The 23,844-nt window shown below is 42.2% G+C and overlaps 1 protein-coding gene across 1 annotated transcript in view; it reads left to right on the top strand.

Moving 5' to 3' along the window:
- Positions 1–105: 105 nt before the first annotated feature.
- The window catches only part of MTMR12 (myotubularin related protein 12), a 56,964-nt gene continuing 33,225 nt past the window's right edge, over positions 106–23,844 (top strand). The window contains exons 1-6 of the mRNA XM_019531918.1: positions 106–199; positions 13,259–13,313; positions 14,581–14,720; positions 16,275–16,347; positions 19,656–19,786; positions 21,668–21,761. Of these exons, the coding sequence (XP_019387463.1) occupies positions 134–199; positions 13,259–13,313; positions 14,581–14,720; positions 16,275–16,347; positions 19,656–19,786; positions 21,668–21,761 (559 nt within the window). The 5' untranslated portion in view covers positions 106–133. The remainder of the gene's footprint in view (positions 200–13,258; positions 13,314–14,580; positions 14,721–16,274; positions 16,348–19,655; positions 19,787–21,667; positions 21,762–23,844) is intronic.

The raw sequence follows: 23,844 nt of genomic DNA, 5'->3' as shown, positions 1-23,844 counted from the left end.
GGGACGATCGAACCTGCTGGGCGAGGAGGCGGGATCTCCGCCGTCGGCCAATAGCGGCGCGCCGCGGCCGCGCCTGGCCAATGGCGACGAGCGCGGGAGGGGGGGGCGGGGCCGGCGGCGGCGGCTGGCGGCCATGCTGAGCAAGGCGGCTGGCGGGAGGCCCGCCAAGCCCTCCTTCGTGTCCTACGTGAGCCCCGAGGTGAGGTCGCGCGGGGGTCGGGGATCGCCCCACTCGTGGGGCCGAGCCGGGAGGGGGAAATTTGCTGCACGTGTGGTGCAGCAGCGCCCCCGTATCGGGACGGGAGGTGGCCCCGCAGAGACCCGCTGTCTTCTGGTTCGCTTCCTGCCGCCTCCTGGTGCTTCCTGAGGAGCCAGCTTAGGGGGTTCTTGGGTCTCTTATGATGGTGCCTTGAACTTGAATTGAAAATGTGCGTTTAATGCTCGTGCGTCGCGTGTATGGGACAGCGGGCAGGATGGGGACACTTGCTTCTCCCCCTTCGAGTGCCTGGCAGCGGCATTTCTAGTTGGACGGGCGAGTGCACACGTTCATTAATGCGCTTTTGCTAATGCGCATTAAAATTTGGGCCCTCTGTTGGGCTAGAAAAAGGTGCTTTAGTCTATTCTAATGTGCATTAGCGAAAGCGCACTTTTAAAAAAGTTAATGTTTTAATGTGAATTAAAACATGCAAATGTGCATTAGTGCCTGTGTAGATGTGTCCGCAGTGCTGAAGAAATTGCCAGACTTCGAGGCTCGTTGTAAAGTATCCGGTCCCTTCTGAGTGATGCCAATGTGAACAGCCCTCTCTCTTTTTAATGGTCTTGATGTCCCACCAATGAAGCTGGCTCCTGTTCTGCATTTCTGCCCACTGTTAGGTGCTCCTGATCATGAAGCTCCTATTTCACAGCCCCACAGATTTATTTATTTTTTCCAACTCGTTCAATGAAGTTATATTTGTTTTTGCATAATAATAGTCCTAGGCCCCTAGCGTATTAGTACAGCTTCTAGTTAGAGGAGCACTGATGCATGGATCCATATTATGTGTGCACCATAAAAAGAAAATTGATGTTATTAGCAATTGGCTTTTTTGGCTGATGTGGCTGATAATTTAATTGCTGCACCTGTGTGATCTGCTCCACTTCCCCTGGCCCCCCTCCCTCCCTCCCTCCCTGGATGCTGGATGCTGCTGTCCAAGCTGCTGGGCTGCATATCGGCAATCAGATGGCTGATAAGTAACAAGCCATATCAGCTGATACCCATCAGTATTAGCCCAAAAAATCTTTATCGGTGCACTCCTGCTTCTAGTTTATTTTTAATTTGAGAAAAATAGGTGTTTTATGTGATGTACCTCACCATCTGCCCCCATCTGTCTCAAAATTCTCCATCCACCCATGGCGTATAGCAGGGGTCAGCAATGTTTTTGGGCAGAGTGCCAAAAACACCCATAAAGCTCCACATGTAAGATTTTGGTGCGCCAGGGGAGGATGGTGGGGGAGCACCACCCACCCCTCCTTTGCCATCCGCCCTGAGGTGCATGTGCAAAGCAAAATGCCTTCGGATGCCATGCTTTGACACTTGTGCCAGGGGTTGCCTACCCCTGATGTGCATCTGCTCCTTATAGACATGATTATACAACCCATGGTTCTGTGTTGATGTGTACACTTAACAGAATCTGGTGGTGATCCAGGAAAAATCAGAGGTGTAATGCCATGGGGGTGTATCAAACCTGTGTAGGCTTTATGTGACTGCTTTATCCTGGTATAGGTAACTGCACAATGAAAACCACCATCTGATAGCAAGGTGCTGAAGTGCCTAATGCAAGTAGCTACTTGGGCACAGCTGGTCATTTGTCTGCCTGGAATGATGGTATAAATGATTTGCTGTGCTCCTTACATTGGTTTTGTACCAGTGTTTTAACAATTGGGCATTCTGTGCTGAAAATTAGTTCCTTTTTGCGCTAGTACTCTTTTAAATTGGTTTCTAATCCATGGTGGAACAGTTCTTCCACTTCATTCAAACTGAGCTGTGATTGCCTCTTTTTAAAGGACAAATTCTCTATTTTGTTAGCTTGACTGTGAGGAACCTAGTATTTTCTTAAGCTAATTTAGATGAACACTAGATGAATGGCTAATTTTCTCTTAATCTATTACTGAGGAAAGTTTGGTTTAGAACTGGTCTATGTTGAGCAGGACAGTGTAGTTATGTAGACTTAAATAATTGCCCATTTTAGTTGCATCTTAGCCAGTTCTTTTTTTAACAATTGGCGGTTTATGGTCTGTTTTTTTGTGAAGTGTTGATTGACACTTGTTTCTGAAAGAGATGCACATTTCTTAACCAAGAAGGACAATAAGCATGTGTAGCCCAGGAAGCCTGGAAGACTTCCTAAGCTGCATAGCACCATTCCCAGGTTTTGTTTATTTCATGGCCTGTGATACTCTAGGAATTATTTGTAGCTATGTCCAGGGTGTCAGTCGTAAGGTTTCAGCTCCATGAAGTTGAACAGTGGGTAGGTGTGTGGGAGGAAGTTTCACTTGAAAAACCATGCATTTTTTGGCATCGCTTCCAGAACCTCTGAGAGAGAATATTTTTGTTTTACTTTAAAAGCTTGAAAATGTTTAAGTTAGGAAAAATAGGCTGTGAGGGGGGAGTTATAGAACTTGCATGTGCATCATATAGCAAAAAGAAAATTACATGTTATTACTTATAGTCAAGACCATTATAATAATTTTCAGCTGTGGTTCTGTACACTCCAGGAAAAATATCCTAAGATATGGTAAACAAAGAATAAAAAATGTATTCTCTAATTTTAATTGTTACTGTAAGTTGCTGTAGTCCTTGCTTGGGGACTCAAATATCTTGCAAGAGACTGTAACTTATTTAACCCTGGCTTTATTCATACTACTTTAACAGTCTTGTCAGTGGCGTTCAACTTAAACTTCCTATAAATGTCCTATGTTCTCCCTAGCCCTTGCCACAGAACTCCTGGCTCCTGTGGTGGTGTCAGATGAACTTAAAAAAATACAAAGACAAATGCACTCAATAAACCTAAATTGTTTTACTTCCCCTTTATTTTGTCTTTTGTATAGATCTTTTTATTTATGAGGCATACTTGCACCCCTATAGAGGACAACAACAGGGCAGGGTAGCACCTTGATAAAGTATGCAATTTTTTTATGACAGCTTATGCCCCCTTGAAGCAGTCTCAAAGGTACCTACCTCCCTGCCCGGCCTTCTGTCTGACTTGAGGCTAATGCTGTTAGCTACTTCCAAAGTGGAGAGAAATAGTCAGACAGGAAGCTGGAGGGTTTGGCAGCTGAAGGAAGAGGTGCCAATGGATTCTGGTATCAGAATAAGGATGGGATACTGTTTAGGATTCTGGAGAAAGCAGATAAACTAGGTAATTCGGTTTAAAAGGAGCAGCAGTAACATGGTAATGTCACAATTGCAACTATTATCTTTTGATTTTAGGGTTAAAACCTCACAAAAGCATTGCCAGTCCTTGTGTGCCTCAGGATGATGGTAGAGCCTTCCTCTCCTCAGCAGAAAGGAGGGTTCTGCTGCCAGATGAGCTTTGCGTATGGCCATATAATGTGGATTAGGTCTGAGATATACAAAGCAGTCCACACTTATCATAGGTAATGTTGGAAGCTGTCTGCACACTCAAGAAGACAATATTGCATCAGTTATTCAGCTTGCTTGTTCCAGGTCTCTTCTCCCCCTTCCCCCCCGCGCCCACAGATGCACACTGAGGTCTAGAAACATAACTTATACAGTGAAAACAGTTTCAGGGCCAAAGTCCTGGAACAGATCCATGTGTCTACAGAATCATAGTTTCTGTTCATATGGCTAGAAAATAGCTACTGCTCTGAACACTTAAAGATTAATAATATGCACAATTTCTGTAAATAAACTGTATGTGCATAACTGGCTCTTCTTGCAAATGGGGCCAGGTCATTCGTTCCAGTTATTTTGCTTCACTCTTGCTGTACAGCCCTTGACCAGCTGATAAATCTTGAGTATAAAGCTGCTATGCTACTTGACCACCCCTTGTAGCTTGCTCTCAGAAGAGGGACAATAGTAAAGGCACATCCATGCTTTTTCTCTTCCTTTCTGCCACAATGGCTGCTGTAAATGGAAAACAGCAGCAGCTATGATGGTAGTTACTTTTGTCCTAGTCCCACCTTGTTTAGATCCAGAAAAGCTATTTCATGGTTAGTACCTGGCAAGTATTTTGAGCTTTTACTGTGCAGCTAAGCTAAAACCAAATGGATGTTCCATCTGTTTTATGTTTGAATATTAATATGAGGGAGTATGTTAGTATGTGAGACACTTTTGATAAACGTATTTTAATCCTGTATAAAATAAATGGGAATGGCTCCTTTTGTTCCCGGAGTTTTGGTGGGGTGTGGTGAGAGAGAAGGAAGAAAGGAGCCTCAGCTTTTAGTCTGACTAAATATAGGTGAGTCATTGGTCTGTTAAAGACGAGACCTTAGGATGTTGACATTAATGACACTTCCTTTCGGGAAAAAAAAAACATAAAACTTGCACTAGTCTTACATACAATCAACCTGTAATTAGTACTCTGACAATAGCTGTGTAATTGAGTTGTAGCAACTGACTTTTGATTTATGTACTACTGTAGAATATCATCATGTGGGAAGGGGTCTACTTTCATAAAAGTTAAACCTGAAAATGTGGGGTTGACATTTAACATCAGCTCTTACAATTAGAACAAAATATTTTGTTTGGTTTTAAATCAAGTATACTCCACATAATTACTTATTCAATATGCTGCATAACACAATGTCATTCAGTTTGTCACTTATATTATAATAAACATCAGTTAAGTGCGTTGCATCTTTCAGCCTGACTTTGCAGTTAACCAAAGAACAATTAAACATAGTCACTGTTTCATTAGGACAAGAAACGACAAGGAGGAAGTAGCTGCCAGGGCTGCCTTTAGAAGCATGGAAAATGATAGCAGCTAGCTGATCTTGTGTGTGAACTGCCCCTTCATTTTCAAGACTTAATTGAAGCTGTGAAACTGGCTATTAAAAGCCTTGAAAATGAGGGGAGCCAGGTAATGTCAAGGATGCCAGTTGCTTGCTATGAAGTACACAGCAGTGTTCATGCTGTGGTGTTCACAGCCATCACTTTCAATGATTCTTATGGCAGCCCTGAAACTATCACTTGTGCTTAAGTCACTAATTGACTCAGGATCCATTTTGGTTCAGAAGGGTTTTGGCTCCATAGGAAAATAGTCTGTGTTGCACAGAATGAATGCATCAGGATGCTAAAGTTTCAGATGGTGACTCTGGCCTTTAAAATTTTGAATCACCTTTGACTGGTCAGGGGGTATCCACCAAAAAGATGACTGATTTCACACATTTATCAGGCTTTAACATAAAAATCACTGTTGTTCATAGTCATCTGCCATTATGATATTCCTTTTGGACAATTTCTGGTGCATTCAGATTTCTGTAGTGATGTCTTAAACTACATGGGACTGTCAGAATGGGATGTGGAAGGAAAAGATTGGGGTACTTATGGTCTGTACTGGAGTGAATGGAGTACAGGATAGGGTGAGTATGAAAATGAGTATTGGCTAGAAAAACAGATGGCTGATGATGATGTTGGATGGATGTGGGGATTGAGTTGAAAGAGCATGAAAAGTAGATGAAACAAATGTCTTGCAAGAGAAAGGGATATATAAAGATGGAACAAAAATGGAAAACACACATTGTTGTCTGACAAGGTAGTCATGACTGGAGCCAGGAAAGGAGGCAAAATGAAAGCACTTGAGACTGGCGGCACTTCTGAAAATGTCAGTAGAAATGCTTTTAAAAAAAAAAAAAAAGGCGCAGGTAACTTCACAATATTGGACCCAGTTCTTCAGGTAGCATGTACTGGATAACTTCCCCCTTTTCCCTCCACCCCCCTTCTATAGACATGTTCTTGAATTGGTATACAAATATAAATTACAGAAGTAAGTGCAGATCTGAAATTCTTGGTCTTTAGGTCCCATTTGTATCTGAATATCCCTTATTAACATTTCTGTAACTGGAATTTTACTGCTTTTCTTGTTGCCAGCTAAACTTCAAGCAATACAAGAAGTATTTTGTAAATATTACTTTCCTTGCAAGTTCTGGTTGGTACTGTTGATGAAGGGAATCTGCAGTTAAGGAAGCTCTTAAGTTTTTTAGTTGTCAATTCCCCCCCCCGGGTAACTTCTACAGAAAGTAAAATTCAACATAAACATATGAAATTCAGGGTAAGTCTGAGCTTGGCAAACATTTCTTTAAATATGTTTTTACAAGAAGGATATATTCACAGCACTGATATTTGCATTCTTACAATAGTAGTCAGCTGCTGGAAAACTTGGCTTACCTATTTCAGCTACAGTGTATTTGTTAAAGTACAGCCATTTTTGCTCAGCTAGAGAGTCTGAATGATTTCCTGAAATGTTTTTTTAACTTTAAGCTTAAAACTTGCATTTAGTTGATATGTATTAAACTGTCAACACTAAGTGCAACAAATTCATATGTAAAAGTTGCTGCAGACTGATAGTTTTAGTTCTATTCGAGACTTACCATTTGTTTTATGAACTTACAAAATTAACATGACATGACTATAGTTCTTCATTAATCAGAGAAGTAGGACTGGAAAGGACCTCCATAGTTTACCTAGTCTAAACCCTGCCTGAGGCAGAATCATCCCCATGCAAACAATCTTCCACAAACCAGCTGTCATCCAAGGGTTCTCAACCTTTTTTATGCTGTGGACCGGCAAACCACAGACCAGAAGTGATCATGGATCTGGAAACTGTGGACCAGCAGTGACCAGCATACTGTGGGCCAGCAGCTGGTCCGCAGTATAAAAAACAGTTGGCTGCTGGTCCACAGTATGCCAGTCACTTCTGGACTTCCAGTCTGACAGCCAAGCCTCCTGCAGACTGGTGGCCATCCCTTCACAGCCTGGTACTGGGCTGTAGCCCAGGGGTTAGGACCCCCTGGTCTAATCTGTTAGCAAAACCACATCATCAGCCCTGACACGACAACATAAGACATGACACCCTAACCCAGGGGTCCCTGACTCGGAGGCTGCCAGCAATGTTTAGGCAATTGTGGATGCAGCTGGCAGGCCTGGTGTGGGGGTGGGGAGTGTAGAGACAGGAAGGCAAGTGTGCTACAGCTGTGGGCAGCTTCACGCTTCTGCTTCCATGCTAGTGGCAGCCCCAGCTGAGAGAGAGAGAGAACATGCCCAGCACCGTGAGGCTGCTAGAGCTGGAGTTGCTACCTGCCCACCGCCCTTTAGGTTTTGGTCTCAGCAGGAGCATTGGAACAGTCCATTCAAAATATCTAACCTGGGGGGCCCACAACTCCTCTAGGCAGTCTGCTCCACTGCTTTTTCTAGCATCAAATAAGTTTTTCCTGATATTCAATCTAAACCTACTGTCAACTTGAAGCTGTTGGTCCACACGTCCTAATCCCTGTGGCAAAGAAGATTCCCCCCCCCACCCTTTATGACAGTTCTTCATATATTTGAAGACTGCTGTCATGTCCCCTCCGAAGAGCATTTTCCACAAACTGAATGTGCCTGTTTCCTTCAGTGTCTCCTCATATGACTTACCTTCCAAGCCCTTTATCACTTTTGTCCCTTGCCTCTGGATCCTTTCCCACTCCTCCATGTCCTTTAGGATGTGGAACACAAACCAGCACACACTACTCTGAAGCTTAACCAGTGCTGAGTAGAGAAGCACTATCACCTCCAATGTCTTGCACCTAGTGCTTCTACAGATGGAGACCAAAACCACATTTGCCTTTTGTGCAGCTGCATCACACTGCAGACTTTGAGTCTGTGACCTACAAAGACTCCCAGATCCTTCTCCACAGTGCCAGGTGTCACTCATTTTGTGTTTGTGTTTGTGATGATTCTTCTTGAGGTGTAGCACCTTGCATATGTCAGCACTGAATTTCACCCTGTTAGGTTCAACCCAGCTTTCGAGCCTGTCAAAAGGCTTCTGAATTATGCTCTTGTCCTCCAACGTGCTGGCAATCCTCTTCAGTTTCATATTGTTTGCAAACTTGCTCAACAAGCTTTCTATGACGTAATTGTTTCAGAGCTTCATACTGAGCATTTATGATAACAAATTGATCATAATGGGGCTCACAGGCTTTGTAAATAAGTGCTCCAGGTTTTATTCTATTTTTATTTGTTAAATTCCAAAGGAAAATGTTAAAATCGTGTTGAGACAAAACCATGTAAATTGTGTGGCTGCAAGAGTTACCACTATAATATTCATTCATAAAAATTGAATGTCCTGTCATGTTTGTGGATAGATGTAAGAATAGAGATATGTGCTACTGAAAGGAGAGGAATTTATTCTATTATGCATGACCATTATTATGCATTGACCCCAACATCTGTTTTTTTCCTTTAAATTAACTTAATTGAATCAGTAGTTTGATCTATGACAAACCCTTCTTCCAAATTGTAGACATTTCAAGAAACTGCTTCCTAGAAATTAAGGTGGTTAAATATTGGAAAAACTCAAGAGGTTGGGTAATCTTTGGATGTTTTATGTGCAGGTTAGATGAACACTTGGCGGGAGAGGCTTAGTTGGAGATGATCCTGCCTTGAGCAGGGGGCTAGACTAGATGACCTCCTGAGATGCTTTACTTTTCTGTGATCCTACTTGGAAAGATGTGTGGTAAAGGGCAGTAATTTTATAATAGAAATGGCCATCTCTGAGTTTCCTGGCACCCTTTGACACTTAACGTGCATGCAGTAAATCCAGAATGACTTGGCTTCCACCAGTGAAATCTCAAATCATTAAACTAAAAAAAAAAAAATCTTCTGTTGAGACAGCTGAAGCATACATTAGGTGAGTGTGTCCTTGATTATCTTTTGTGTAACATTTCAAAAACTTAGAAACGTAAAATCTGTCTTCAGGAGGGACTTTGATGTAAAGGTCTTCAGAGGAAGAGTTCCCCAGTGTTGCACTGCATGCCCTTTGGGAATGCAAAGGGGGAAGAATGGGTAACCATTGAAAAATGGCCTCTACACTGCCAAGTGGTAGTATTTTCAGTGTTGATCTCCATGTTGTACTTCATTCAAAGATCTGATTTAAAAACAGCATACTGGCAGATGTGGGAAGTGTCAAATGAGCTACACTACTTCATCCCTCCTGCTTTACTTAAGGTGAGTGCTGCTTACTGTAGCAAGATTTAGACCATGGGGTTTTTTTTGTTTTGGTTTGTTTTTTTTTACAAGTAATTTGTGAGCACACGCTGAGCATCTTCGTCAGCTAGAGATTCAGTATCTTTATGAAAACGGGTGACGACTACAGTCTGGTAAAAGACATTTAAATTAGGAAAAATGTCTGCCTTAGGAGGGAGCTGAAAGGATTTGAGTCCCCATGGGCAGCAGTTGAATAGTACAACACTCAATCAGCACTTTTATTGCCTGAATTCTACCTTCCGGCCGACAAAGTAGCTGGAACCTCTCAGCTGGTTCTGAGAGTTACTATCCTGCACAAACATGCAGGGAGTTGCAGCTTCAAAACACTTGTGCTTTCATTATAAAAACAAAACCAAAAACAAAACAACACACTTCTTTTCATGCGTATACATTTAACATGAGAAAAATGTACCCACATGGGATAAGAGTAATGCAGTTCTTAATTGAAACTGCAGTAACCTCATTGTTTAGCAGTTGCTGTTGCACAGAAAACTTTGGTTCAGAAAAAGCAATCTTAACTTTGGGTTTTGGGGACTTCTAAACAAGTTGTAAGTTCCTAAAGTCCTAATGAAAAATTCTGTTTTTTTGTTCAGGGTGGGGTTCCTGAAGTTCAAGCTCACAGGAACTGATGAAGAAACCAATTAATTTAGGGCATCTTTACATGTGCTATGGGGTGGGGGGAGGGGTGCCTTTAATTAGAGCCGCTCTGAGAGGTGTAATTACAGAGGGTTGGAGCAGCATCCCTGTATGTCTACAGGTATCCTCAGGTGGCCAAGTAAAAGGTTTTTAAGCTGACTTTTTGGGGAATGATACTTATTTTTTTTACTAGACAAAACCTATTACAAGTTGTTTTCCTGCCCCCACCCCCTTTGGCATTGTTGGAGCTGCAGTCAGAAAAGGATAGGATTTTTACCAAAAAGAGGGAAGCGCTAGGTCTAATACCAGTTACAAGGTTAAATATTTAGACATTCCAGATGGCAAAATTTCATTGCCCTATAATATTCATTTTTTTTAAAGGAGAAAAGTAACTTGCACTGGAGAGAAGAGACTTATTTCCACTCCTTCCCCACCTTCCCCAACCTCAGTAGTCAAATATACAACTTTAAATGACATTACTGTCCACTAGTGAAGCCAGCAATCACTCAAGTATCCTATGATACTTAATGGTGATCTTAAAAGGTGTTTTCTTTTATGCATCAAATGTAAGACAAATTAAAAGAAGAATTTAAGTCATCTTTTAAGTGAAAAAAAGAAAAGGAATGTAAAATTTGATCCATACTTGTTTTTCCTGGAAAAGCTTCTGAATGTCTAAAATTGAGAGAGAACTTCTACATGCTCAATGAAAATACTAAATATTTAATAGCTGGTTTTTAGATTTTCATCAGTTAATACCTGAAACTAAATGCATATTAATAAGATTGCTAAAACTGTTTTAGGGGGGCATCAGGTCTGGGTATCAACTTAGGGGTTTCAGAATTGCCACTCCCCCTCCCTCTTCCTGGTCTGTGCCTCACACAAATAGCAGTCGTACAGCATTGCTCTTGCAGCAGCTGGGTGCCCAGACACTGCTGTTGTAGGCAAACTATGTGGGAGTGGTAGCAGCAGTTGGGGACTATTTTCTGAGTCCTCCAGCGTAGGTTAAACTGATAATCACCCTCTCTCACTCTCAACACCCACATACCTCTGGTGGGATGCAAATTCCAGCTATTTAAGTTGCCCTGCTCACTATGGGTAATATTGTATCTGCTACAGCAGAACTGAATAGAAAAATGCCTTTCTTCCTTGTCCTCCTGTGGAAGAGGAAGTTAGATAAACTTGGCTTGCATAAATCTATGGCTGGTTGTTCTAAAAATTTACATCTATAACTTCACAAGTGGCAGCAATGGTAGATGACATAGTTTAGTAAACCTGTTCACCATTTGGTAGAGTTATAAAAGGTGAAGAGCATGGCACTTGGTTTTCTTAGTTTTGATGTGGCCTTACACGGTGGTATCTAATTTGATTGAATCTGCTTGCTGCGTGCAGAATAATTGTGACCAAGAATCTGTTCTTGTCATGCCCAAGTTCTTTAGTGCCATTCTCAAAATTGTGTGCATAAGATAACTTCAAGTCTGAAACAAAAACGGGTGTTTGGGTGATGTAGGCTTTTCCTTTCTTAGCTATAATGTTATGGCTTGGATTTTTCTTTTGGCTTTATTCCTTGCATAATTAGAAAGATAACTTTTTTTTGTTTCCTTCCTTCCTTTTTCCAGAAATTTGCACTCTGAAAATCCTCTTGGCTGCTGTCCTGTAAACAGTTCCTGTTTTTTTTAGATTGGTAGATGCAACATGGCAAAGCTACTTGTTAACGTGTTAAGTCTTTTGGGTTATGATGAGCATCTTTAGCCGTATTCATGACTTTGTAAGAGATTGATATTTCTTTTGTTTTTAGGCATACTTCTTGGTAGGCTATAGTGTAGGAGCGGGCAAAATGCGGCCCACGGACCAGATGCAACTTGCCAGGCCGTTCTATCCACGGGGCTCCTAAAAAAAAAATTTAGAAAATTAATATTTATCTGCCCTTGGCTGCCTGTCATGCGGCCCTCAATGGCTTGCCAAAACTCAGTAAGTGACCCTCTGCCCAAAATAATTGGCTGCTCCTGCTAGTGTCTTTTGCTGTGGGGAGAGGTTGGCTTCTGTTTATTGTGGATACCAGAGTGAAGTATATTTTTAGTTTGCTTGTAGCTGTAGTCCAGTTGTGTTTTTCAGTTCGCTCGTCATGGAAATCAGGATGAGACATAAAGCACGCTTCCAGAGGCAGTGTGTATGTGAAAGCAAGGTCAGGGAGGAAGGGGTGGATTTATGAAATGACTGAGTAGGAGGAGTATTGCATGTCCTTTGGCTTTAATGTTCTTTGAATTGGGGGAGACTCATAGTCATGCTTTTCTTCCTAAGCCAGTAGGATAGTATAAAGGTCCCAAAGAAGGTACCGTACCTTTAATGTAGGTTATATACCTGATCAATCAAAGGCATGTCCAGGTTAAGGGGCTCCCATCCCTGGCTCTGAGCTTCTGATACCGCTTTCCACTTGATGTTAATGTGTTTTTAAGGTAACTTATCTTTGATTATTATATACAGTAAATCACATTAAGAGGCTGCATACTTTTTTTGAAGAATTGTATATTAACCTCTTATACTGTAGTTCTGGTAGTGCATAGAGACATGTTTTGTTTCTTTTTGTAGAGGGGATGATGAAAGGATCCTACTTTACTCTGTACCTTAATTAGGCATTTTCTTGTGCTAAAGGTTACTAGGTGGTTGCTGTGCTGAATTCCTAATGTTTCAGGTTTTATTTCAGAAATGGATGCTAGATGGGCTTTGTAACAGATTGTTGAACCTTCAATGAAAAATCTGTAAAATAAAAAAATAAATAATAAAGAAAGAAGACAAATTATAGCTACCAAGTTGCCAGATTTACTGGTGGACACATGACTCCAAAGCAGGGGTTCTCATGGTTTTGGCACCCCAACCAGGTCACTGGTGTGGATCTCCCCCTACCTTGCTGGGATGGACTGGGGAGGAGGTGAGCACCCCTGCTTCAAAGGAGTGCTACCAAATGAAGTAGTAGAGGAAATATATCGTACTCCTTTAGAATTTTAAAAAACTTTTTTCTACTAGCAAACTAGACGTTTTATGTGGTTCATTTGACGGTGTTTGGAGAACTCACTATGCACTTATTTCAAGCTTTTTACAAACTAGTGAAACAATTTGAGATATTCTAACTGTACAGACTATAAGAGGCTAGAAGGTGAAATTATTGCAACTGATTTTACCTCTGTTCAACTTATTGAAAGTTAGTCACAAAGGCAGGTTAAGGGAAACTGCTTCAATTTTGAAGGTGGTTTTTTTTTGTTTTTGCCTTCTCAATTGAACAGTGCTTTGCGGATCCCCAAGGTAATCTAGAGTGCAATGCATTAGTGGCATATTCGGCCTTTTTAAGTTCTTTACAAAGGAACAATGACTTTTTTCCCTTTCTTTTAGGAAATTCATATAAGGGAACCTGCAGGAAAGGAAGTTAATCCTTACTTGCTACCAGGTAACTCCTGTATTTTCATGTATTAACTTTAGAACGCAAAAATTGTCATGTCAGGTATGTAGATATGGCAGGAAACAATTAAGAAGTGACATCGGTGTTTTGAATAGTAAAAAGAAGGGTTTGGGCTAAGTAGTTGCACAGGCTGAATGTACTAAATGTTTACACTTGCATGGGTTGTTCTAAAAAGCCAAGTTGGTGTTTCCATTAATTCTTTAGGGTACTGTGCTTACAGCTGCCCTGCATGGGGAAAAACGTGCTCATGTTTTACTTTGCTTTCTAAAGGAGACTTTGAAGGAATTTAGATAGTCTTACAGCCTAGAAGACCAATTGAAAAACTAGTGAAATAGTGGCTTTGCAGGAGCCAAGTGAAGCTGAGCAGTTGAAAGGGAAAGAATGTCTTACTTGTGCTTCTGTTTTAACACTTATTTAGACTCGTCTACCAACATTTTGAATACATAGCACAGGTAAAGATTTATTCCTTTTCCCCTTCAAATGAGATCCATGCCTTTGAACAAAACTAGGCAAGACTGAAGATTCTTTCTGTAGTAAAAACACAGGCAAAGGAATAGTTTAAAAAAAAACAGTAAAAACATGAAACAAGATATTTTTGTAGCAAGGAACAATTCAAAGCACAAGAACCCTGTATTTAAATCTTCATAATCTTGACAGTAAAAGAATTGATTAATATTTCAAATGGCATGAAAAGCACATGGCTTGCTTGAGTGCTTGGGGACTAAAGAGTTGACAGTTACTTTAGGCTTCTCCAGCCACTTCTAGACCTGCAGTAACCTGTTTCAGTCTTTGTGTTGTTCATCCTCTCAACTCATCTCAGCTAGGGTACAAATCAAGACCTGGGCATTTGCTAGGAAATCTAAGATCATCAGCTCGCTACAAATGAGAACTGTTCAATACCAGACCTTTGAACTTTAAGTCTACAGCTACCTAGATGGTAGCTTTTTCAATCCCTTGAACCATTCCTTTGGTGTTTGGCCACTATTGTAAAATAGGATCATAGGAAAGTAGGGCTCGAAGGGGTCATATGAGGTCTAGTTTAGCCCACTGCTCAAGGTAGGATCATCCCTGACTGAACCATTTGAAAGACGTGCATCTTCAAGACAAGAAATTAATAACAGTAAATAATAAAAAACAAACCCTGCAACTCAGAACTAAGCAGTTGATTTAAAGTATTTTGGTATGTAGAATGTATGTTATGCTGCAAGGTCAATTTTTTTGCGTTTTTTTTTTTTTTTTTTTTAATTTCAATCAGGTGAACTGCTGCTTTGTGAGGCAAGCACAGTGTTCAAATATGTTCAAGAGGATGGGTCAAATCGAGGCACCTACGGGAAACTTGTTTGCACAAACTTCAAGGTTGCTTTCCTGGGTTACGAGTCTGCTTCAGATGATAATGTAGGAACATAAGCTTCATCTGGTATAGCCTTGAAAGTGGTTTGGTGTGTTTTTAATGCATGTGTCTTGCTACATACTCTTTCTTTTTCCTTTACCAAAGGAAACAATAAAAGAATTAATAGGAAAGTTATGTAGAAGACTGAAGTACTAGCTTTTCACTCCACTCCAAACTGTATCCATAATTACCTATGCAAGATCCTCTCTGGCATGAAGTGGCTAGTAGGGGTAGTCCCCTTTCTAGTAGTGTGGAGAGCTGTTTCAAAAATATGAATTTTTTTTCTTTCAAGTGACCTTTTTGTACTGTATTTCTTCTCTAGTGAATCAGACTAGAGCAGGGATTTCTTTTTGTAGTCAGGATACTACCTTTTTTATAGGACCCTCTTCACTCATTGTCTGTTATGTAGCAGGCTGAGTATTCTGTATTTTTCTTGTTGAACCACAAGGTCCAACTAGTCATGGACTGGCTTTCTAAATTGCAGCCAGCCCAGTAGCATTCATGTGAAGGCCCACTTGCTAGGCACCTGTAACTAGAGTTGACTAAAGCAGCTTTGCACTTTCATAACTAAGCACTATTGTATAACAGAGGTGCAAAGGAGGTGTGGGGGGGGGGTGCAGGGGGAGCCTACATGAATAATTTCTCCCATTAATATTTCTTTCTTACCCTTTTTGTAAGATATCCCCCCCTGCCCCAAAAAAAACAAACACAAAAAAAACTAACCAAAACCCCAACCCTACTAGCCCAGGTAATTTTACCCCTGGCTGGGGAAAAACTGTCTTGCAGCATGACATGTTTTTTATTTCTGTGTTCTCTAACTAACCTGCTGGCATTCGTACTCATTTGACAGTGTTGAAGCTCCCAGGATCCCCTCTCTTATTTGTTTAGCCACCACTCCTTTTCTGTGTATTCTAATGTCTTAATGTTGCCTTTGAATTTTCTTCTCAGGCTCGGCAAATTTTTGTGCCAAGATTTGGGGTTCAGATGTTCTTCAGCTATAAATGTGGCTGTTTGAATATTTTTATGTTCCTTATCTATGTTTTTACCTTCTTTGCTCAGTTCCCTTAACAGCTCTTTCTGAACCAAGTCCACATCCTTTACCTCATTGTAAGCACAGGCACATGCTGTATGAATATAGACACTTTCTACCATATAACCGTTCTTGTATGAAAAGTGATTGTAAAGCTGGCAAGATGGCATTTAATTGACTTTGTTGTTTTAAACGCATGTTTTGAAAAGTGAAAATCCTTAACTACAAGCTTTGCAAGCTCTCCTGGGTTTTGAAAATCAAATTGGGTTTTCATCTATATGCATACCAGTATCAATAACTAATTCTGCAGGTCAAATAGCCTTTCAGATATGAAAGCTGCTAAATAATTTGGCTCCAGAAGTTGGGTGGGGAGGAGGGACAGACACTGGAATAACACTGAATCGGTGAAAATAACAAATTAGATAAAAATTAGCCATTAGAATAAATGTGTCTGTTGAATTCAAAGATGGCAGCTCTTAAGTGAAAATCAGTATACTGGGAAATTGTGTAACACTGTTTCCTCTTATAGGAACCACAATTTAAGAATAAGGTCATAGGAGAAAGTGATATAACTCTGCATTGTATAGACCAGATTTATGGAGGTAAGTCACTATTTTCTTTCATGTGCCTCATATTCTATATAAATGTCTGCCCTCTAAATCCAGTGGTCTTGCTTGACTACCAAAATAGCTAATAATTATGATGCAGTCTTTTTGTAATTAAATTTGAAATGTAGCAAAGCATGGACTGGATATTTTTTACAGCAACTTTCATCTCCTTGAAGTGGATATGGGACCAATTATTCCTTCTTTCTACAACCTCATGAGAAGAAATGCAGAAGATCTAAACTTTGAGAAAATATCTAGTTGGGCTATTGTAGAAGCTTTTTGACATTACTTAAATGTCAGAAAAAAGGGGAGAAACTTTTTCCCAAATGACTTTCTCAGAGACATATCTGCTTTGTAGTTGCTTAAAAATGAAAATGAGGCTAGGGTCCTGTAAGTAGTAGAAACAGCATTAGAAAGAGTAGGTCTGGGTAAGAAAAATGGGATGTCCAACTGTATGAATGAGGTAGGAATGGAAGGGTTGTGAGAGGACAGCAGTCTAACAGCATAAAAGTGTGTGTGCACCTGGTGACTTAAATCTCTGGCAGATATTACACTTATCACATGATTAACATTATTTCTATTGAACCAGCAGACTGTGTCATTATCTATGTATGCTGGGCAGTAAGAAAGCCAGTGGATCTGGTGAGGGGCAGGGGGGAAAAAGGAGTTCATGAGCATGTTAAACATGGTAATTGCAGAGTAAGTTGTGACATGGCACATGTTCTTCATTAATCTACACACCCTTGGAAGGGCATGGTGGGGGTGGCTGTTCACAGGGTAAGGCTGGGCTTCTGCTGTGGGCTGGGGCGGTGCTATGCTCTTCCCAGCAGGGGGCGTGGCTGGGCTGGGCTGTGCTTGGCATAGTCGGTGACAGTGCTGGGAGGGGCCAGTAGCAAATTTTGGGATGGCTGCAGCCCCCCACATAGTGACCTCCCAGTGCTGCCACAGCCTGCCCTGAGCACAGCCCTGACCCAACCCCCTCAGCCCCTCCCCCTGCCCCTCGAAGAGCTTGGTGCCACCCCATCCCACCCTTACCCCACATGCAGATCCGGGGGCATATGCCCCCCCGTGCCCTTCCAGGGTACATGCAGAGCCTCACCCCTGAACAAGCTGCTCATGGCTCTGTTCCTTGCTCTACCCCAGCTGTGTAGCACCTGCCCCTACCCCAGCCCCACTCCCTCCTTTGCCTGTGTGTGTGTGTGTGTGTGTGTGTGTCTCATTTTTCCCCTCCCTCTCCCCCCGACCAACAGACTTACCAGCTGGATGCCACTTTCCATGCTGGCCAGTTGCAGATTGGATTGGTATCGGCCTATATGGTTCATTGAAAATTGGCCATCGGTATCGGCCCAAAAATTCTCTGGCTGTGCACTCGATGCTAGGGATTTGTTCAGAGAAGTATCCTACTACAGAATCTGAAATCCCCGTTTAAATCTGAGGTTTGCATTGGACTCTGTCTGATAAATTATTATATTTTTCTTGCACACTGCATGTCTTGTTTTGGATAGGCAGAATGTAGGAAAAAAATTATTTTGATTCTGAGTCCTAGCTAACTGTGCAGCAGCTCACTTCCTTCTCTAGGAAAACTTAAATGGTTAGGGGCCTGGGACATATGACTTATGAAGAGAGGCTAAGGAAACTGGGTTTATTTAGCCTGGAGAAGAGGAAACTGAGGGGGGATTTAATAATGACCTTCAATTCAACTACCTGGAGGGTGGTTCTAAAAAGGATGGAGTTAAACTTTTCTCAGTGGTGGTAGGTGACAGAAGAAGGAGCTATGGTCTCAAGTTGCAACAAGGGTATTAAGTTGGGTATTAGGAAAAACTTTCTCACTAAGAGGGTAAAGACACTGGAACAGATTACCCAGAGAAGTTGTGGACTCTCCAGCCTTAGAAGTTTTTGAGACCCAACTAGACAAAGACTTGATTGTAGAGGTACACGTTGGTCCCATATTGTTTTGTCACCAATACAAAGAAAATTGACATAATTGGCTTTTTTTCACTGATGTGGCTGATAATGTTGTCAATAAATGCCCTGTGCACGCATTCAGCTGCAGTGTGGCATGCAGGCGACCAAGAGCGCAGCCCCAGCAGTGTGGAGAGCAGCATGCAGCTGGTAAGTCTATTGTTGGGGGAGGTAAGGGGGGGCCAGAGAGGCCTGTGGGGTTAGGGGCAGGCCCTGCAAGCCAGGACGGGGCACAGGACGGAACCGCACCTTGTTGGGGGGGTGGCTTCTGCTGCTGCGTGCATCCTGGGAGGGTATGGGGGGGAGGGGTGTCCCTGGGTCTGCCTCGAAAGAGCCTGGTATCTCCCCTGGCACACTGTAGGCAGACCACCCTCCCCTATACACAGACCTGGGGGCACATGCACCCTTGCATGCCCTCCCTCAGTGTGCATAGTAGTGGAAGCCACTCCCTGTGCCCCACAAGACGAGCCGTGGCTCTTTCCTGTGCCCCACCCCAGCTGGGCAGCTCCTGCCACTGCCCCAGTCCCACTCTCCCCCCCCCAGCATGTTAACTCAGTCTGGCCCATGCCCCTTCCCTACCACTTCACTTCTTCCCCCGCAACAGACTTACCAGCTGGTTGCTGTTCTCCAAGGTGCTGGGCTGCTCATTGGCAATCTAATCCAGTATCAGCTGATTATGGTTTGTTAAAAATCATTTATTAGTATTGGTCCAAAAAATCTCTATTTCTGCACCCCTATTTGGTTGGGATGATCTAGTTGGAAATGGTTCTGCTTTGAGCAGGGGGTTGAACTAAATGACCTCTTGAGGTCCCTTCCAACCCTAATTTTCTATGATTTCTATGATACCAATTCAATGTCTGCTTCAGGCGCAAGCTATAATGTTAACCCTATCAAAACCACTAAGGAATCGGAAACTATTAGTCTTAGCTGCCACCAATTTCTTAGTGGTTCTGGGAGGGTTAATGTGGGACCTCCACTACTGCTACTTGCTGGCAATGGAAAGGTAACAGTCATTTTGGCATCTTCATGCATCTGTTCCCCCACCTCCCTTTTATTCCAGCAAAGAAAAATCAGCTTCCACAGTTAAGACACACCCCAAATCATGAAAGGCTGTCTTTTGGAGGGAGAGAGATGCAGAGGCATATGGGGTATATGAGTAAATATATTTTGAAGGAAAATTTAATAATGCTCTAGCTGTTGCTATTATTATTATTATTATTACTACTACTTACCTGCATTTACTATCGCTTCTATTTATTGGCTGGTCCTTAGGAAAAGAAGCCAGATTTTTTTTGTTTGTTTGTTTTCGTCTGTACTTACTTGAGCCTTTATTTCTATAGTTTATGATGAGAAAAAGAAATCTCTCTATGGGCAACTGAAAAAATACCCAGAGAAACTAATCATCTACTCTAAAGATTTTAGAGTGTTTCATTTCTGTCTGAGATGCACAAAGGAAGAGGAAGTAAAAAGGGTAAATATACCATTACACACCTGATCCTAACAGTTTCACACCTGCCTTTAGACGTTTAGCGATAACAAGATAAGTGTAGGAATAGAATATAGAAATTAATTTTTTTTAAAGAAATACAAGGCTGGCTTTGAAGTTATGCTCACACTTTTGAAATGATCTTGCTTCTGAGTAAGACTCGCTTTTGCTATTAGAAAGATGGTAATGGAAGGTTCTCTCCCATTGCCTTGCTTAACCTAGTTGCTTTTGGGGTTTTAAACCAACTTTATTGGTGCATATAATCATTAGGGCTGTGCTAAATGGTTGTTTCATTTCAGTTTCAGGTTCAGCATTTTGGAGGGACAATGATTCATTTTGATGTTTTGGATCACTGTCCTGTTCTGTTTTGGCTGAATCTGTTTTGGAGTTTCCGTGCTGTTTTGTTGTTTTGGCCATAGGCTATAAAGGGGAATCACTAAAATGCCTATAACTTTGTCATTGCTTGCCTGATTCAAGCTAAAATTGCAGGGATGGTAGCCCCTTCTGAGGGCATGAAGCCTGTTAAGTTTCAAGGAAATAACACGCAGGGGTTTTTGTGAAACTGTACCTCAAACTGTTCAAACCAAAGCTAGTATCAGTTGCTGGCAGTGGCAGCGTGCTGTCATCCTGCACACAGATTCAGGGGCCAATGTCCCACAGGAAGAGTCCAGCACAACCTCGCAGCCTTCTGTGGGGGGTGTGGACCCCTGTATTTGGGTGCAGGATGGCAGCAGGCTGCCACTGCTGGCTGAGGCCAGTGCCAGCACTCGGTTTTTAAAGACGCTCGGTGCATGCTGCTCTGGGCAGACTTGGATGCTGGTACTGGTCCCAGCTGGCAATGGTAGCATGCTGCCATCCATATGCTCTGCAGCCAGTGAGTGCAGAACTTCTATAAAAAAATTAAAAAAAAAAAGCCCTGCACTTGCCAGCTGCATCATTGCCAACTGGGGGCTTGTGGCAGAGCCCTGCCATGCAGTGGGGATTGCCCCCCCGCCTGGCACCCATGTGGCAGCTACCCCATGGTGTGGGTGCTTCGTGGCTCGGCAGAGTGCTGTGCACCGTCTTGAACCCAGGACAGCTCCACCTGTCAACCAGAGCTCCCTGTTCGATTCCCCAGCTCTCTGATTGTTCCCCCAGCTGTTCTTGGGGGTGCAGCCCCACCAGATCTGCAGATCTGGGCATGGGCCCCCAGGTGTGGGGTTTCAGCAGGCTGCTGCTGCTGGCTGAGGAAATAGCTCAGAGCTGCCACCATCCCCAGCTGGCAGTGGCAGCCTGCTCTCATTCTGTGCGCAGATCTGAGACCCACGCTTTCTGGGGAGAGCTGGGGAAAAGATCAGGGAGCTGGGGAATTGAGCTGGGAACTGAGGGAATGTTAAGAGACTTGATCACTCCATCCAGCTCTTCCTGGGGGGCACAAGCCCCCTGATCTGCATGCCAGGTTTCGGCAGGCTGCTGCTGCAGGCTGGGGCCAGCAGCAGCACCACAGTCTTCCCGGTGCTTGGTGCAAGCTGTGCTGAGCAGCTCCTGCTCTCCCCAGCTTTCAACAGCAGCCTGCTGAAACCCCGCATGCAGATCCAGTGGTCCGCCTGCCTCTGCTCCAACCCCCCTGCGCATTAGCCTGTCTTAATGCACATTAACTTAAAAGCGGGGTTAAGTGACGCTTAATGCACATTAGCTTGCTTTAATGCACATTAAAGCACTACTAAAACATGCTTGTCAGTTAATGTGCATTAAAATAGGCTAATATGTTAAGGCGCACATGCAGATGAGCCCCAAGGCTTCGTATTGGAGGCTTGGCTCCTCTTTACATTAACAGTCTTTAATAGTCTAGGATATGCTTGTATTAATTTGTTGGTCCTTTCATAGATCGTCAGTGGCATAGTACATCATAGCCAGACTCCTAAACTACTTAAACGCTTGTTTCTGTTCTCTTATGCATCAGCTGCACCAAACAGTCCAGGTAAACCTTAATTTTATACTTCATAGTGTGTGTTAATTGTCAAATATGGTCACCCCATTCCCAGCCTGCACCTGTGTTTAGTGCCCACAAATATGATGGGTCCTTGAATCTTCTATATTTGGTAGCTATCAAGCCTTTGAAAGTGTCCCTTTACACAAGCTTGCTGATGAAATGTTTAAACTTGCCCCAGTGAACTTTGATTGTAGGTTGGATGTAATATAAAACCTCAAATAAAATTTTGAGCCCAGAGAAAAATTACTAGATTCAATATACACATTATCAGCTTGTGGAAGTTTTGCATGTGCCTTATGAAACAACTTCCTGACACCTATAAAATATTTCTAGTGGTTTTGTTTGTTCTTTTTTTCCTTTTCCCTTTTAATTCTTTGCTTTCTATTCTGGTTTTATATTGCCAGAGGGTGAACATTACTTCCTATGTTTTGCTCTTTTGGACTGAGTCAAACTGTTCTTGCATCTCAGGATTTGTGTAAATATCCACCCTTATCCCAGAACTTAGGTATTTATGAAAAGTGCACAGTTTCCTGTCTCTTGCCTCCAAACCCACCCCCAGCAAAAATAGTAACTTAAAAATTCTGCTAATCAAGCAGGCTTTACCTGGTGAAATTATACAAACTAATTTGCCTAAATTTCCTACTTAGCCATATCTAAATGATGTATGGTAGCTTGAAGTATTATTTTTTTAGTAAAAAAAATTCCCTGTGGACAACTTCTTAAATTGGTATTTCAGTAGGAATAAAGCTGCTTCTGATAGTACTGTTCAACTTTGGGTGGCAAGTTACCACCAGTAACACTTCTCCTCCCCCAGCCCCCCAACCCCCCTGTCATTGGTAGACATTTTGGTGCATCAAGTTATTTCTGTCTAGCTGAAAACCTAATCCAGTAATTAGTTTCAGATTGTTCCAGGGACTGAGCACAGTAAGGTAGTCCTGCTCTGGAAGGTTTATGAAAAGGGGGGGGGAGGGTGCAGAAAGAAGGAAGCATAAAAGAAGAGACTTATTTGGAAAAATGTTACAGAATTAATCTATACCATAAAATAAAATGCATCTCTTACTGTAACTGCCATGTTATTTATTTCAGATCTTCACACTATATAATAAGAATTAGGGGTAAAAATTATTTTCTTTGTATACCTAAACACTTGGTTATGCATACAGTGCATGTCCTTCATTTTTTAACTCTGCCATAAGCAGCCCTAGCTACAGCAGTCTCTTCAGTGTAGCTTAATATTTACCTTTAAATTTGTTCTTGCTATTGTACATTCCACTGAAGTTCTTGCTGTCTTTAAGCACTTCAGTTATCCCATAATTATTGGTATTGTTCCAAATTTTGTGGTTTTCACCCTGGGACGCTGCTACATAATTGACTTTTTGCCAGGTTTGTGCTCCAGAATCCAGACTCCCACTTAAAGCTTCAAGAAAGAGTTCAGTGTATCCATGCTCAGTTCCTCTGTGGACACCTGATGCAACTGTGTTCTCTAGAGTTTGGAGTTTGCTGAAAATGTGAGCACAGCAAACACATACTGAATTAGCACAGAGGCTACTGTACTAATTGTATACAGTTTCGTATTTAATGAAACCACATAGTTGGTTTCCAGTCAGCTGTATCAGGGTGTGAGGGAGTTAACTGCAGAGTATGGGTTAGGTGTCGAGCTAATCTTAACTGAAAGGAAGTTCTATAAAAACTTAATGTGCAGCAGGATTTGAAAATCACTTGGCCTTCATTTAACTACTACTGGAGCTTTGACAAGTAAGATGAGACAGAAACATAGAATCTTCTGTACAAAAGCGTTTTACCTTGATGTGCTGAAACTACTCTGAATGTGGGGAGGTTCTGTTTATGCATGGATTAAAGTTGGTTTCCTACAGTGCCATAAAGACCATTGCCCAAAGGTCCTTGCCTTTCTTACAATAGGAACTTTGCTACCTTTTAAAGAGGCTTCACAGATTTCATAGACATCAGGGCTGGAAGGGACCTCGGGAGATCGAGTCCAGCCCCCTGCCCAAAGGGCAGGAAGTCAGCTGGGGTCATAGGATCCCAGCAAGATAAGTATCCAATTTACTCT

This window comes from Crocodylus porosus, unplaced genomic scaffold (assembly GCF_001723895.1).
Source record: "Crocodylus porosus isolate Cpor-Errol unplaced genomic scaffold, CroPor_comp1, whole genome shotgun sequence".
NCBI classification, from domain to species: Eukaryota; Metazoa; Chordata; order Crocodylia; family Crocodylidae; genus Crocodylus; species Crocodylus porosus.
This window is presented reverse-complemented; position numbering and strand designations above follow the sequence as displayed.